General features: G+C 41.6%; 1 protein-coding gene across 1 annotated transcript; it reads left to right on the top strand.

The window, feature by feature from the left end:
- The first annotated feature begins 1500 nt into the window (after nt 1-1500).
- LOC128421128 (palmitoyltransferase ZDHHC12-like) lies at nt 1501-17381 on the top strand. The gene is made up of 6 exons (XM_053403449.1): nt 1501-1746; nt 7518-7614; nt 10914-11066; nt 11792-11964; nt 13792-13957; nt 17159-17381. The coding sequence occupies exons 1-6, from the start codon at nt 1718-1720 to the stop codon at nt 17351-17353; spliced, it is 813 nt and encodes a 270-aa protein (XP_053259424.1). The 5' UTR covers nt 1501-1717; the 3' UTR covers nt 17354-17381.
- Nucleotides 17382-17924: the final 543 nt, after the last annotated feature.

The raw sequence follows: 17924 nt of genomic DNA, 5'->3' as shown, positions 1-17924 counted from the left end.
CTGACAGAACAGACATCCCAGGTTTGTGCATATCATCATGGTCCTAAACCACAGTTTGGCATGTTGCTCTTGTAGAACTCAACAGAGAGGAGGCCGAGGACAAAGATAGAGTTAGATGGCTCTGACTGTCATTGCCTCTTGCTCCACCTACTGTTTGGTCCTCCCTGCCCTCTGCTCCACCAGTGGGGGTGGGTGGGAGATGTAAGACCCCCTGCAAAAGAACCAAAATCTCAGCCCCCACCCCCCCGCAATGCCCCCTAATAACTTCCCTGCCTAAAACTGCAAAAACAAAGGGTTGTCAAAAAAAAATGACAGACCACAATACATCATTGGTAGACTAGTTTTGCTTGTGCAGACCACATGTATATGAACAAATACATATTTGGTACTAGTGTGTGGTTTAGCTGATATACATAGTAGCAATCTACTTTCTCTGCCTATGAGAGAAATATTACCAGATGTTTTACATTTAAGAAGTTGTTTTAGAAAAACTGAACTCTTTTTAGGGCTCGTCAATACTTCCATTCACCCCACTGCTTTCCCCCAGGAAAACCCATGGTTTAGCACCCATGGCAATTGGGTTTTTCACGGATTGCTGTTTGTTCCAATTTAGCACAAAAGAGCGGGTTTTCCATGGGAAAGTTGTGGGACGAAGGCAAAACCACTCAGACCCTTGCCTAGAAAGCATGGGGCAAGTGAAAAATTGCCTGGATGCATGCTTTCTAGCCCTTATAGATTCTGTTTTACCGAAACCTCACCCTATATAGGTTTTGTTGGAAAATCCGTCTAAAAATATTGCACAAATTTGGGTTGGTAGGCTCTCCAGTCTTGGGAAATCCAAAATGTACCCTTTTCCCAGATTCATACTCACAATACACAGATGTGAATAGCAAGGAAAGGCGAGAGAGAGAGAGAGCTCCCTTTCCCTGGTCTCTGCCACACTGCAGTGCCCTGGAAAAAATTGCACCTGCCATCCATCTTTGAGTTCTGCAGCTATTTAAAGCACAGGAGTTTACTGAGGGTCAGGCGCTGGCAATGTCAATGTATATAGGTAGCTGCACCAAGTGAAATGCAGAAGGAGGTAGGATTCTTCTTTGTGTTAACATCCATGAATCTCTCTTCTTCATCATTCAATATCTGACCATGAGGATAAATCCAGAGAGGTATGGGATAGTGACTTGTGTGTGTACAAAATATTTTAGAATGTGTGTATACTTGTGTTTTTATAATCCATCTTATTGAAAGGTTGATTTGATGAGGAAGAGGAAATTAGTAGAACAGAGGGATGTGGGTGCAGGAAGAGGTGGATACAGAAAACTGTTTATTTTTTCTGTTCATGCAAAAGTTGTCAAGTATCTGCTGAAAGCTTTAATAAGATAACAGAAACAAAAAAAATTGTGCCTGGAAGTATACTAAGTGCTGTACATTACTAAAAACTCACATATGTCAGCCCACAGGCCCGCAGGATCACAATCTCTTATTTTCCATATACACACAATGGAGGATATACAAGCAATTGGTTCTGTGGAACTGAAGCAAGGTAAGAATTAACATGGGAATGCAACCTTTGGATTGCACCCAGGAGCTGAAGCATCAACGACAGCAGAGGAAGTAGCAGCGGCAGCCACTAATCCTGCTCTAACGCCACAGCAGCTTGTCATTCCAGTGGATCTGCTAATGGAGCTACAAACTGCCTGTGTCTCTCAGGAAACCACACATGGAAATGTCCCAGCGAGTCTGGAGGAGGTAAGATACTGACCCAAAATACAAAGCAAATTTAATCAGTTATGTTCCTAAAGTTTCAGGTGTTTCGTATTATGATAGGTGAGAATTAAATGGAGGGTGGGGAGAGAATGGTAATGAAAATTTACAATCAGATGGTTTGTTTTGATTCATGTACCCATGCATGTTCATGGATTCATTATACAAATCAAGTGTCTGGAAATCAAATAGCTTTCTAATTCAGAATTCCCAATGGAAGTTGTAACAGAGCCCTGCAAACAGAGTAGCTATGTGTCTCATTTGGACTTAAACATTGCTGTTTTTCTTTCGTTACAACCTTTATATCATTTGGTTGCATAATGACATTTTCAGAGCAAATGTATATCACAGTCTATTTTAATCTTGAGTACCTAAAAACACCAAGGGTGGCATAACATTTGCAAAACATTTCAGCTTTGGGATTCTGAGCAGTTCAGGCAGCCAGAAGTCCAGATTAAAAAAAGAAGACGACTATCTTCGTATTTGGAGTTGTTGTCATCACCCAGGAAAAAAAACACTGGCTATTACAATGCAATGAAAGTAAGGTAGTTGTCAGGAATGAAATGACTTGCTGTCAGGGTGACTGCTAGGTACTTAAAGGATTCTGGGCAGAGCCCCACAACACACATTTGCATTGATATATAGCATGCCGCTAGGAAAATAAATATGGCTCTCATTAGCACTGCACTTCGCTGCCTACCCAGCCACGTAAAAGCAAATTTAAAACGGGGAAAGAGAAGGGGCAGCAGATCAGAAGACCCTGTGCTACCCACTAACAATACCTTTGTTTGCCCTCATTGGTTTGAACAATTTTGGATATCATACTGCATAGCTTCATTTGAGCCAGGGTTCACCCAGGTTCACCCAGAGTCCAAATAATTATTATAGGGCCAGGTGTCATATATAAGTGCCTTTATACATCTGCATGTATAAATGAGGAGCAAGCAGATCACCAGGGGCTTATCCAGGTCTTGCTCCCTTGTTGACCTTGCCTGTGGTTGGACAACAACTGGGAATACCCTGCTACTGAGGCCTGACCCCTTATAAGAGAACCCAGTTCTTTAGGACAATAAGTGACAATTTGGAGTAGCCTTCCCCATCCTGGGGCCCTCCAGGTGTGTTGGGTGCTGCGCTTAGCAGAGGCTGATGGGAATTGTAGTCCCAAACATCTGGAGAGCACCAGGTTGGGTGAGGCAGAACTGCAGGAGCACAAAGAGAATCAGGATGGAGCAAGCCAGATGCTAGAGAGCTGGAAATAAAGCAAAGCAGGAACTGGGGAGGGGGAAGGAGGGAAGGAGGGAAGCTGGAGCCTAGCAGGCTTGGCTAGAATTTCTCAACTGCTTGTAAACATGTAGCCCAATAGGATGTGTTTCATAAAGCAGATGGCTCTTTGCATTAATATTAAGCCTTAATGTGCTAATTTAAGGTTCTCAGAAACCCTAGACACAAGTCACCTTTCTTTTAACTTCCTCTTGACCCTTTCTCTTGCATGCTTCCTTTAGTTATCCTCTTTTACAAACAAACTTTATTTTCCCTTGATTCGTGTCCAAAAATATTCTGGTTTTGATCTTTGTCAGCAACAAGCAGTTGTCCGTGCGCTCACACACTCACTCCTGTGTTATCTTTTCCATTTTTCTTGGGTTCCCTTATAGCCATTGCACTGTTCTGTGATCAAATAGCTGCACAGAACTCAGGACTCAAAACCACATGTGCTTCCTGCCAAGATGGCATTCAAGCCTGGGTTGGCATTTGCATACCCTCCAACATTTCTCCAATGAAAATAGGACATCCTAAGGAAAAGCGGGACATTCTGGGATCAAATCAGAAACCGGGACGGCTTCTCTAAATCAGGGAAGTCCCTGGAAAATAGGGACACTTGGGTGGTCAGCATTTGTTGGGGCTCATAGTCATCAGTGCCTAGAACAGCAGGGGGAAAGGAACATTACTAAACCTAAACACGTTTATTTAAAACCAAGCTGTACCAAATTCAGTGGTATTCATTCATTCGCTAGCCTAGACCCAGTTTTAAGTACATGCATCATGCATATCTGTGTGAGAAACATTTTCAGAATCTGGCCATAAGATGGGCACTTCCTGCATTTTATGGCCTCCCTCATGGTGAACTCCCTTTCCGGTTAGTATATGGGATTTTTTACAGAGCCTGGTGCCATGCCATCAGGTTCAGTGGGTTCCTGCTTACCAGCCTCAGGTTCAGGGCTCCCCTGATTATCGGCATAAGGCTGAGAGCCAGGTACCCAGACTGGTTCCTAAGCCATTGACACATTGGCTCTGATGGTGTCCTGGTCACTGCTGGACTATGGAATCATAACACTCTGGTTGTTTCAGTTGTAAGTGCTTAGGCTTACTTACAAGCTGAGTTACATTAGGGTGTGGGAAGGAAGGGATTGTGTCAAAGATTCCACAGGAAAAGTGGACTTTATGGAGGTGAGAGAGGTAGCATTCACAGGTGTCTGGGGGTGTCATTCCAACCTATGGGGCAACAAGGTAGAAAGGGTGGAGGCTTTTAAGGGAACAGGGGATCTCCAGATGGCAGAGGGTGGTGGGGCCTTAATTCTTTGAAGGGTAAAAGCAAACCCCCTCCAGCAGTGACCCAGCTCAACAGAGCTACCCCTGCTTCCCTCTGACTAAAAAGATGCTCAGGAGCATATCAAAGAGTCCCTGCAGTGTCCTCCAGCTCCTCAACTGAACAAAAGCTCTGAGCCTCTTCTTATAAACTAAAAAAGCCTGTGTAAACTAGATTATACTCTTCTGGGCACGAAGGGGCCATATATTCCCCTTTCTCATCTCTAAATACAGTGGTACTGACGCTTCAGGTTACAGACTCCGCTAACCCAGAAATAGTACTTCAGGTTAAGAACTTTGCCTCAGGATGAGAACAGAAATTGCGTGGCAACAGCAGGAGGCCCCATTAGCTAAAGTGGTACCTCAGATTAAGAACAGTTTCAGGTTAAGAACGAAAAAAATTTTTCCTTCCAGTAGCACCTTAAAGACCAACTAAGTTAGTTCTTGGTATGAGCTTTCGTGTGCATGCACACTTCTTCAGATACACTGAAACAGAAGTTTCAGAAGTTTGCACACGAAAGCTCATACCAAGAACTAACTTAGTTGGTCTTTAAGGTGCTACTGGAAGGGGAAAAAAATTTTGTTTTGACTATGGCAGACCAACACGGCTACCTTTCTGTAACTAAGGTTAAGAACGAATTAAGTTCTTAACCCGAGGGACCACTGTACTCATGATGGCCAGTGGAAGCCCACCATCATAATACTTCACACACAAAAACCAAGGATTGACTTTAAAGTGAGTAAATTTGTGGTGGTTTTCACGTTTTTCATCATCACAATCCTCTCCCATCCCACAGAAATACCACAGAAATAGAGGACCTTTCTGTTCTTGCGTTTAGCAAAGACTGCTGTGAAATACATAGAAGGTCAGCTTTAAAACAGGTAGCTCAAGCCACAGCGCTTCATGACAATAGTAGAAAAACAGTCCTTCTGCTTAGAATCCCCTTTATACTTGGAATCATTGTTCTTTGCACACAAAAACAATCAACTGGTTGGGGGCTATTAAAAAGTGCCTAGGAATAGGCACTTTCAGCCAAATAGTCTGAAAGCATTACAGCTGTCAGGATTTGGAGGTGGGGGCAGGGGTGTGTTTGACAGGAAATAAAGCTTATGTTGATTTTTTTTTTGGTAAGGTCTAAGAAGAGGCTGAGTGACTGTGCTGAGAATATGAATAGGCAAAGTGGAAGAAAATCCCTCCATTTTCAAAGGAAAAACATAGTGATTATATTTCATTATAATGGCTGTACAACCATAAACTAAGCCATATATTAGTAACAGAGCTGAGCTGTCTTCTCAAGGGCTGGGAGAAAGGAGTGTGCTATAACAGGGAGATTAATCACTGGCAAATATTAAGAGATTATGAGGAGAGATTAAAAGATTAAAGGGAAAGACGAAAGGAACCTAAATCTATATATTGTGTCCAGATGACAATATAAGGGGGGGAATGGTTTTCTGTGCACATAAATCACCTGGCTGTACAAAGTAAGAAGTATTAACTATACATGATTGTATTAAGGACTGTTAAATGGAAATATAAGGAGTCATCATTCATTTATATGTCTGAATGGAGTTTGAACCATGACTAGCCCATTGAGCTCAATGCTGGAAGGTATCATTAGCACCTCTTCTGTTGACTTTGCAAACTTATTTAAAAGGCAGCATGGTTGAGGGTCCCAACTGCAAATGTGAGCTCACCAGTGGTAAGAACATCTTTTAATCTGGGGAGATTGTCCAGTAGGAGGTCAGAGATAGTCCTTACCTTTCTCCATGTTCAGGAGAAGATCTAACAGTCTCCTAACATTAGTCTGAGCCACAGAAACTTTCAGATTCTCCAAAACGACTTCAGACACAAGACTTAATCCCTCCCTAAATTGGGTGAGGGAAAGGATCAGTGTTCAGCACTGATCATGGCTGTCTACTAATGGTGGTCAAAATTTGTATATATTTGGACATGGAAATTAAGAAGGAAAAGCATGTGAGAAACCTTTTCATATAACCATTCATCACATAAAAATGTCAGCCCCAAAAGCAGTCTTTTATATTCACCCTAAGGCAGTCTTTACATACAATTTCCTAATGGGTTTAACCTTCAGGTTAACATATCATGAACATCACATGTACCTATCTATGTGCAATTAGCATACACATGCCAATTTAGCTGTGTGTACACCCATTGGGACACCATAGTTGATCAATAGCTTCCGGGCATGTGTTATTGAATAGATATGTGTCAAAATAGCCACATGTTTTCTTATCACACATGGCATAGTGTAGAAATACAGAAGTGTTATCCATGCACCTGTGCAGCTCCTTGCCATTTGGGGGTTGCCCTTCCTAGTGGACTGTGCAATACAGTCCACCCAATTGCTACATTTTCAAATAGTGTTTTTTTGAAAACCTCACAATATTGCAATGCTGCTCATTCCTTGCTGTCATGGAGTCTATGAAAACACATGGGTGGGAGCCTCAGGCTCAGGAGCCAAATGCTGCTGTGAGTACTTCCTTCCCCATCCCCTGCTTGACCCCGTGTGTCCCAGTCACTTGCTGAGATCTTTTTCCTCCTCCCTGTTGTCCTGCCAGCTCCTGACACTTTTATACATTGACTGAACTGTGGTGCAGTAAGCTCCACAGAGAAGCTGGCTTTTAGAGGGCCTTGCCTTATACTGCAATCAGTTTCCTGTAGGGCTGAGGAGACGAAAGTACCCTGGAAGACTCCTCCTCTGACTCAAAGTAAGGTGGCAAGGCTGTGTTCTCAAGTGAAGATGGGCCTGGCAGCTCTTCCCTCACTGAAGGTTATCCTTCTCTGAGTCCATTGCACAGTGCATGGTCTCTGAGTCATGACAGAAGAGTTTAAACCTCCCCACCTTACCATACCTCACTGTTATTTCATCAGGAGGAAATACTTCATTAGTGCCATTTTTCATTTAAAAAAAAAAGTTTCTAGTTCTTAAGGCATTGACGATATGCATGAAAGTTTGTGCTGCAGTCTCAGGATCCATAAGGATGTCTTACTAAGGTTTTCAGTGATGGGTGTTAAGGTTCCAGGCCCCTTCATGGCTTTATTTATACTAGAGCTTTCTGCTTGTGTAACAGCAGCATTGGACACAACACAATTGCTGTGTGATTGAGATACTGTGACCATTATCATATTTGTCATTGTGTTTTATTTTCAGATCATGGAAGTTTAGCTCTCCTGGTGAATCAAAGGTGGCCGTCCTTTTCTTTTACAGTTGCACATTTCTGTGGGGTTACCCAACTTACCTGTTTTGGGTAAGGCAATCATGGTCTTGTTCAAAATACGGCTCTTCCTTGTGCCCGTTGTATAGAATAATAGTGAAAAGGGAAAGAGTTGCTTTCCATGAAAGCCTTGGTCTCATATGGCAATTAGCCCCACATACACCAATGCTCTCTATTTAAGGGACTGCATTTTCCCTACAAGAAAGGTAGTAAAATAAAGACTCTAATCATTATATAGCTATGGATATAGATAAAGATATAGTTGTATAATTTGTTGAATCAGAATTAGAATTCAATCCTGCAAAGGCTTATTCTTATATCTCATGATGGAGCAAACTATTTTGGTAATGCCGTTGACCTCCTGCTTTCAGACTGGAGAAATATATTAGTAGTAGCATGCTAAGAATTGCATTAGGATGGCCACTTACACATAGCCAAAAAAGAGGAAATGCATCACACACATAATACATCAAGATGAAAGAGGGCACAGATACGCACATCTTATGCAAATGACAGTTTTTATGTATAGATGCAAATTTAGAAATAATTGCTGTAAGTTAAATAGAAATGCATCTCACTATAAATGGGAATATTGTGAATATTGTGATCAGGCGACCTTAATCAGTCTGCTGCCCAGCTTCTAACTGCTGGTGGATAACTACAAGCCCCCTCCCCTGGCTCTCCTTTTTATGTTTCTTTCTTTAAATTGAACTTGGATTTGGCAGCACCACAAACAGAGGACTAGCCTCTGTAAAATAGGACACCTTGCCAACCCAGTTTATATAAAATATCATTGTAATATGGAGTTGGAAGAAGGTAAATTGGTACAGATATAATCCAGGGCTACCAGTATTTCTGGAATATAAAGGTAAGAATTGATATACCAGTACACTCTGATCCTGAAACTGTTATTAAGAACAAATTTCTGTGGAATTACATCCAAGCAACTGCTCTTAACAGTATGATAATGATGCAGTTGATTCATGGTGTGCATCACATCAATGCTGAATAATAATGTACAAATGGTTATTTCAAGCCAATATATGTCTATTATTACTTGGCCAAGATCCCAGATTCTAGGCAATTCCCCTTGGTTTACAGAGAAGAAAGGAACAGACAAAAAGAAATTCTGAAAAGAGTTTATCTCAACTGACTCCATGAAATGCAGCCAATATTAGAAAGTTTATGGTACTTGTTATCTAGTGTGATATCAAACTGTTGCATTCCATTAATATGCTTTTATTTAAATAAATGATAGACATGCCATATCATATGGATATCTGTATCTCACTGACCTGAGAAGGTAGAAGGTTCTGCGTTTTCTGGACTTTAATCTATACAATACAGTACAAATATAATACATTATTCTGTTTATATTCCCTGTTGCTCTTTTTATGAGAGGGAGCTGGCTGGAACTTTTCCCAAAGCTTTAGTGTGCAATCCTTGGCTCAGTTTAAGTCAAAGGCACTTCTGTCATTGACTTCATTGGATCATTGGATCAGGATTGCATCTTTAATTCCTTAATCTGAGCATAATTCTTCAGTCAGCTGGTGGGCGTATTATGGAACAAATGGTAGTATTTTATCTGTGCAGAGCAAAATTGCCAAGCTAAATTGAAAACAAAGATCAGAAATATATTCTAGAACAGTACTTAGCTGTAATTTATTAGCATCTTTCACTTTATTATATTTCATGAAATGAGAAAGGGGAATATCTTTGCATTTAAGTGAATAGATGACTACAGTTGTCACAGGATCAATTTTCAGAGCGGCTTTTACAACCTCTAGGCTTTGATACCTACATTTACAAAATGAAATAATCATATTTTCATGAGAAGTGAAGTTTTAAAACATTTTCTATCCAAGGCAAGGAAAAAAAGAAAAGCAGGAATTCAACAGTAACCTCCCCTTTGTTTGCTTCTCCTCCAACAGTGGTTTCTCTGCCTAATGATTCAAAACGTCTCTGCAAGATGCCTTTCCCTTCACTGTCATTCACGTTATGCATCTCCATAGCTCATTATTGTGGCTATGTATAATTAAACTGACTTTCTGGCATGGCCATACTTCTGGTCCTTACTGTTTAAAGATCTCCACTTCTCTTCTCAACTAAGCAATTGCCTGATTAACATTATTTGAAATCCCAAGATGCTTTTACACTCAGTTTGTAATGATGCCTAAGCAACGATTCATGTAGAAACATGGGAGCCAGTTCCTTGTGTCTGGACCTCATGTTGCTGTGGCAATATCTGTAGAAGGAATAACGTGGAACAGATGGATTACTTATCAGTGGACAATACTGTCCTGGCAAGGAAATATATAATTTGCCCAACCCGTATGGTTCTTTCCTAAAGACTTTAATGGAAAATCTACATGTAAACAGCTCACCCATAGAATCATAGAACCGTAGAGTCGGAAGAGACTCTGGGGATCATGTAGTCCAACCCCCTGCAATGCAGGAAAATATGCAATTCCGTAACATATAAATTGTCACTTTGTGATTTGGAAAACTGATGTGTAGACTAAGCCCTCATTTTGAGGGTGTCTGTATCTCCTATCTACAGGCTCAATGTCAGGAGTTGGCATAGTTGAGCAGCTGCTGGATTCTCTGACCTAGCAAAAGGCCCATTGCAAAGCACCACTCCAAGCACCTCCATCTTTGTTAGGCCATCTGCATATATTTAGACACAAAGCTCCATCATTTAACAACAACAACAACAATTTATTAGTTTCCCCCAGAAGCTAACAGACAGCCAATATGAATCAGGTGCAAGTTACCTCATGCCCTCAAACCCTCACACTGCTTATTTCTCAGAAGCCTGGTGACACAGGAAAACCCACAGCAGGTTTCTTGCCTGTGGCCCACAGAAACCTGAAACTTGGTCACGCCAAGTTGGTTTCCCTTCTTACACATCTCCTTGTGTTATCTCTTCTCAATAAGCTTGCCTACTGTTAGCTCCTTCTGCTTCCTCATACTGCTTGCCTATAATATTCTGTGTCTCTTTCACCTCTCATGTTGAGAAATCTCTCAAGAACTGCTCCTCCGGTTACATCCAATTCTCGTTTCTGTATCCCCAGTTATGGATTTGTCAGTCCCTAACTGTTGAAAGCCACCTTGAGTAGTACATGGACACTAGAAGAGTGGGATAGATAGCAGAGAGGTTGGGGAAAGAGAGATTTCATGTAAACAGTATACATACGTAGGCAGCCAGAGGTCAAGTATATGACTGGTGCTTTTGTACAATGATTTGTATGATGTTTCAGTTTGTGTGCCAGTGTATCAGATTAGTTTTGTGTATCAAAGTGTTAAGACATTTGTCTATTTTCATTGCACAGATTATGCCGTTATCTTTTAATACCCTGTGGAACGCCCATGCTACCTTCCTCCTTGGGAATGCTCTGATGTGGTTCCTCTTCTTAAAAGCTTCTATGATGAACCCAGGTTTGCTTCCTCAACACACTGATGAATATTACCAGGCCATCAGACAGGTATTTCTCTCGTACACCTTTGCATATGCAACCATCTCTCACACATTAGTAATAATTCTCTTTGGCAATAATCACCTCTGGAATTAAACAAATGCTGTTGCTGAATTGAAAGCATCCTTCTTTTGTCATCATTTTTTATACATGCCTAAATGTTGGAGATAAGAAAATTCAATTAATGCAGGCAACTAGCAAAGAAAGGCTTCAGCACTTCTGCACACGTATCTGGGAGAAAGTGCCATTGACTTAACTTCTGAGTAGACAAGTATAGAATTGTGCTGTTTTGGTGACTAATTTTGTTTTCCACTAAGAAGTCATGTTTTATAATATGATCATGGGACATCCCAATAGTATAAAACAATGCAGCTACATACAAATATGAACCGTTCCCAAAGTATTATATGGATTGAATCTTTCTGCCACACTTGCCATCCTCGCCTGTCACACCAGTATGATGTGCCACACCCTTTGAGAACACTGTTTTACATGCTTCCTGCCTTGGAGGGGAGAAATTGCACTTTTTGCTGATGCATTTGCCCTGGAGATGGGTAAACTCATGCAAGTCCACCTTCGATTAGAACATAAAGCATGAACAGCAGTTGAATCACCTGGTTGTCTGAAATGATGCTATTGTCCAAAGCACATATACAAAAGCATTAGGTTAGTTGGTTCTTAAGATTCTGCCATTGCATTTTAGATTCCATCCTGGATATCTTCTTCTTTCTAAGGTGGATTATCTTAATTATTGGGAAGAGGGCAAAATCCTGTTGCCTAGACTATGTCATGTGTGCCACCTTGTGAAACCTCTTCGAGCTAAACATTGTCGTATCATCAATCGTTGTGTGTCTGGCTTTGATCATTATTGTCCTTTTATCTACAACAGCGTGGGATACAGGAACAGGTACAGATGTGCAAAAGAGATTTTTCCTGTAGCATTTAAGATAGCCTTCCGCAACCCATTAGCTTTCAGATGTGTCATCAGTTCCAGCCAGCATTGCCAGCGAGGTGATGGGAGTTGTGACCCACAACAGCTGGAGGGCAACAGGTTTGGGAAAGATGGTTCAAGATATTTTTGCTCGTCTACTTTATAAGTCGTTAGTAACTAAGCGTCCCCCCCCCTTTTCACAACTCCGTCAGATGTTCCACATTTGGAGCATCTCTCATCAGAAACATTAACATGTGACACAATAAGTCTTTGGATCACCACTGTATCTATCAGCCATCTGTGGCCCTACAATCAGCAGGTGGACCCTGTTAGTGTCACCCCACTTGGGGTATGCCCAGCTGGTGGTGACTTGTGTCAGGGCCTCCTCAGTAGTGGCTCCCCATTTGTGAAATTCCCTTTCTAGTGAGCTGCATCAGCCTCCCTCCTTATAAACTTTTTAAGAAAAAAAAATACTTATTGATACATTTTGATGGTTGAAAGTTCTGTCCCTCATACCACTGAAATTACTGTATTAGTTTAAGGGTAGGTTATTGCTTTCAGGAGTTTTAAACTGGTTTTTAGAAAGTTGTTCTTAACTGTTTTTTAGATTTTTTTAATTGTGTTATTTTAGTATTGAAATGTGTGCTGCCCTTTGGAGCATGGCGTGAGATATACATTTAATTAATTGATAAATAAGTCATAAACTTATTTATTTGGCAAAGCCCAAAAATGTGGTACACAAAACAGATTTAAACTGAGGAAATGGTCGTGGCTCCTTCCTCCACCCCATGAATGGGGGAATTGATTTTCTGTAAAGGAGAAAATGGTCGATGCCATACTTAGAAATCCAAGACCAGGTATTTAGTGCAGAAGACCTGACAATTAAGCTCATGTAAAACCCACTGAAGGCCAGTTGATGGCCTATATTATCAACTGCTTGCTTTGCTGTTCATTTTTAATCATATACGCATCCAAGTCACACAGGAGACATTTCCTCAGAGATAAGGTGCTCATAGAAGGCACTACCACAGTTATTTCCCCACATCATCTTTTAAGGGCATATTTATGAAAGGTGAGGGACGCGGGTGGCGCTGTGGGTTAAACCACAGAGCCTAGGACTTGCCAATCAGAAAGGTCGGCAGTTTGAATCCCCGCGGCGGGGTGAGCTCCCGTTGCTCGGTCCCTGCTCCTGCCCACCTAGCAGTTCGAAAGCACGTCAAAGTGCAAGTAGATAAATAGGTACCACTCCGGCGGGAAGGTAAATGGTGTTTCTGTGCGCTGCTCTGGTTCGCCAGAAGCGGCTTAGTCATGCTGGCCACATGACCCAGAAGCTGTACGCCGGCTCCCTCGGCCAGTAAAGCGAGATGAGCACCGCTTTACCTTTACCTTTACCTTTTTATGAAAGGTGACCTTGAACACACTCTGCTACCATTTGAGGTTCTTTTCTGACAGATTTTGTTTTTAATGTGATCCGAATTCATTTTTAAAAAGTGGTGACACAGCAGGAGCCAAGGACTAAACTCACAGAGTAATCAGTACCTCCAGTAAAGAGTACTGTAAAGAGAGTGCAGTTTTGGTTAGCTTCTGCTTCCAGGCTGCCCACGGACATCTGGTTGCCCACTGTGAGAATAGGATGCTGGTTTAGATGGGCCATTGGCTTCATCCTATGGTCTTATGAATTAAATCACCACATCAGCTGCATATGAGAGAGGTTGTTCTAGATACTGGCTGAACTTTGCCAAGGCTTTGTTAGCTTTTTACGTAGTAGAAGCATTGCTTTGTTTCTGTTTTGCTTCATTCTAGGCCCTATTTTGTAGGATTCCTCACTACTATGTGTCTGAACTCTGTTGTTGGAATATACCTATGCTGGAATTGGTTTAATGTAATGGGACGTAGTATTTTCATCGGGATCGGATTTCTCTTTCTGTCCGTCATTGCCACAACATCAGCAATGATGACTTCACTGTGTGTATGTATCATCTTGAATGCATATTTTTTATTAGCAGGCTTTGGGGAGGTCACAAAAATGCTTTTGGCACCACAGGTAGCTATGTGGTCAGTCAATTGTTTTTATTAAAAGGATTTAAAAATTAAAATAAAAAATGGCAACTTTTTAAGGGGTCACCTTTTGGCATCACAACTTCAAAGTAGAGGACTCACAGAAGCCGAAATGTTTGCTTTTTAATGACAAATTGGGGGGAGGGGTCTTCGGGGGCCAGCTATGAGCCGCTGGGTAGCCACTGCTGCCCTCAGAGATGGCAAGGGTAGGATTTTCCCACATAGTCAAAATGAAGCAAAGGCACTGACTCTCTGAGTGGTAAGACAGCACTCGTTCTTATCCCAGACTGCATATTGACAAGTCAAAGGGAAAAGACTGTGTGAACCTGAAACATGTCACAGACAGCATGGTCAGTAGTCAGGAATGATGAGAGTTGTAGCCCAGGGACATCTGGAGGCCCAAGTGCTCCCAATCTCCTGCTTTCGGGTTTCTGCATTCTGCCTGAGGCAATCATTTTAGTATTTCATAGTATTTAGATGCTGGAGTTGCATATTAAAGCTCACCAGCTTTGTTACATAAAGGGCAATCTTCTCTCCCTCAGCCATTCACACAGGATGCTGATGTTAGAAAGATTGTCGCCTAAAAGAGGGAGAGCAATAAGTTACAAAAAACCAGATGAGGTTAATGTGTGTTATATATAGTACTGTAGAGTGGGAACAGCAGCTCACTTTAGATAGAACTGTTAATGCCCTCTAGTGTCTCTTTATTGAAAGCCAGAGAGAAAGAGAAAGTTTGCTCAAATAGGATGCTAAGTAACTGCACTATTTTCGACTGGCTGATTTCAAGTGGGATCATACTGAAAATAAAACAATAGCATGCTTGGTGGGAAATACATTTAATTTGCAAGGGAGTAAGTTTTATCCACTCCCTTTGGATATATGGTCTTTTACTGTTCTGGTATCTGCATATAAGCATATATTAACTTTGTAACATGTACTGAAGAATAATTTATGTTTTGATTTACCACCTGCATAAATAATACAGCTGGCAACAGAAATGATTAAATTGTATGCTTGTATTATTTCTGTTTGGGAGTTTCTACTACCCAATGACAGGATAGTCTGATATCGTGGGATGAACTCTCATAAGAAGAATCATTAACTAAGATTACGGGCAGCAGAATATTTGGTAGTTCACTTACGCTACTATTTGTTCCTTATGGTCCTTGCTTCCTTGAACATGGAAAGCTGCCATATACAAGTCAGACCAGTGACTCCCAGCATCTCCACTAGTTGTGATCCACTTGGCTGGATCTTGAATTTTGGACTTCCACATGCAAAGGACTTCTTCTGCCACTGAGCTAGGGCCTTTCCCAGTGGTCCATTAGGGTGAATGGGGCACTGCCCTACCAAGCTCAGTCTGCCCTTGACCAGCCTGCTTTTCTTACTTCCACCCAGCCCAGGTTTGTGGCACTGCCTGACAGTTGCCTCCTCCTTAGTTTCAGTGCTGCTCTTGTATACCTCCAACATTTTTCTGATGAAAATAGGGATGTCCTATTTTATCACCATCACCATAACAACAATAATTTTTATTTATACCCTGTCCATCTGACTGGGCTTCCCCAGACATTCTGGGCATCTTCCAACATTCCCTACACAGGGTTGCCTTGAGATGTATTCTAAAGATTGTATAGTTACTTATCTCCTTGGCTCAGGGGGTCACATAACTCCATCCCCTCCAACATTTCTCTGATGAAAATAGGGACATCCTAAGGAAAGGCGGGACATTCTGAGATCAAGTCAGAAACCAGGATGCCTTCTTTAAATCTGGAACTGTCCCTGGAAAAGAGTCTGCTCTTGTAGAACTGCGGAGGGAGGAGGATGGGGACAAAACTAGAATTAGATGGTTCTACTGTCATTGGCTCTGGCACCACCTGCTGCTGGTCTTCCTACCAGTCCAAATAGGCACTAACCACTGCTGGCCTTTCTCCAAACAGCCAGTCACAAAACTGATGGTAGAGTTAGCAGAGATAAAACCAAGACCTTCTAGATTTGTATCCTGCTGCCCAGTATGATAAGCAACTGGTCTTGGGCTGCTACTATACTAACAGGAAAAGGACAAACACATTTTGTTTATGTTTGAATACATCACCCACAGTCATAAGAACTAGAATGTAGAGATGATTCCAACAGACTAGACTAGGAATGGGGATTCTGTGGCCCTCCAGATACTGCTAGAATACAACTCCCACCATTCCTGACAATTAACCATGCTGGCTGGAGCTGATGGGAGTTGGGAGTCCAACAGCATCTGGAGGGCCACAAGTAGTAGTAGACGGCACAGAGGGATGGCGGCACTGCTTATGTGACCTCCCTCTGCCCAAGTTGCTGCTGTATACCAGGGTGGAGAGGCAACAGAGTGGTGAGGTTGGCCAGGCAAGCACACCAGCAGTCAATCTGGTGGTCCTACCACCATGTTTGCACTGTGTTGGCCTCGCCTTCCCCACCCCCTTCCCTTTTCCCCCTCTCTGTTCTAGTGTGCAGCCGTGTGTGCCATCCACTACCAGCCACAGGTTTCCCACTGCTGAGTTAGACCATAGTTTCCTGTGAACTGAATTTAGAGCTTTGGCTGCTATTATGATCCTGCCTGACACTCTCACTTGTCTACTTTTGATAGATGATTTACTGTTTTTCTAGTGTCCCAAACTGGCTTGTGCAGAACTTGTCAGATTGTCCCTGTATCTATTGCTGGGACATTTAGCCTAGTCCATATTTAAGTATAGCTTTGCTCTGCTTTCTCAGTTCAGTGACCATTGAAATAATCTATATTGTTTCTTGGTGTATACACAACCTTTCTGTCAAGGACTCTTCTTGGCAGTAAACTAACAACTGTTATATGTGTTGGTAAACTCAAATTCTTCAGCTGCTATCCTTTCTCCATTACACCAAAACACCCAAGAGTCTATTGCCTCTGGTCTCCACAGTTTAATTGCAGGTGTTACATACAAGTCAGACATTTATTATAATGATGAATTATTTCACAAAGTTCAGCTGGTCAGCTTGTAGTGTAATGAATCTTAGTTGCAGTACGGTGTCCTCTGCTGCAACAGCAGCAGTGCAAACAGTTTATATGTAAAGCTGAAAGTCAACTCTATGTGTTTCACTTCTAAAGGTTTATATGGCGGCAGTCAACTTAACTACTGCAGAATGTCTCAAAACAACGAAGTATGCATATCTCCTGGACCATCAAGGGAAGTTCTTCAATCCATTCGATCGAGGAATTATACTAAACTTTATGGAATTCCTTCACATCATCAAGCCTCTAACAGAGGAGGAACTGAACAAAGCAGATCTGACTTTGGTATAAAGACTATAGAAGAGTCATGTACTCTATAATATACATCACTTTATCAGTAAAACTGGCGGCATGTAGTGCATGGTTTTGAGCATGGCCTCTCCCTAGGGAAAAGAAATGTCTTGACAGAAACCTTTGCACGTGCATGGAATGTGACAGCCCTTTGAACATGTACAGATTGTGAGTATATGTATGGAGTAAATGGACCTTTCTCCTTAAGTGCAGGATATGACCTTAAGCACAGCACAGCAACACATTTATTGGTTCATTTTAAAAATTGCATATTTCAGTCATTGTTCCCACCCACCCACAATTCAAGAGAAAGGGCAATAAATTATCATTGTACAATACACATTTCATTTTCAAACACTATTAATCACTCTGCACATTTCATTCTGCCTTATTCAGTATTAAATATATGCATAGCCTATTATCCATTCTAAGATGCTGATGGAGTTACAACAAAGCTAACATAGAATATAAAATTTCCCCAGCAGTTCTTAACTCAAAATCTAAATACTGTATTACACTGCAGTTTTGTATTTCTATTCAACACTAGATGGTGCTGGCTTACTTTTTTTTA

Source organism: Podarcis raffonei, chromosome 9 (assembly GCF_027172205.1).
Source record: "Podarcis raffonei isolate rPodRaf1 chromosome 9, rPodRaf1.pri, whole genome shotgun sequence".
In the NCBI taxonomy this organism is placed as follows: domain Eukaryota; kingdom Metazoa; phylum Chordata; class Lepidosauria; order Squamata; family Lacertidae; genus Podarcis; species Podarcis raffonei.
This window is presented reverse-complemented; position numbering and strand designations above follow the sequence as displayed.

What these genes read in the sequence shown, in the direction of transcription:
- LOC128421128 (XM_053403449.1), top strand. Translation starts at nt 1,718, where the DNA reads ATGGAAATGTCCCAGCGAGTCTGGAGGAG. An exon ending in ATTACCAGGCCATCAGACAG is followed by an intron (nt 11,067 to 11,791) that starts GTATTTCTCTCG and finishes CTTCTTTCTAAG; the next exon opens with GTGGATTATCTTAATTATTG. An exon ending in AGCGTGGGATACAGGAACAG is followed by an intron (nt 11,965 to 13,791) that starts GTACAGATGTGC and finishes GCTTCATTCTAG; the next exon opens with GCCCTATTTTGTAGGATTCC.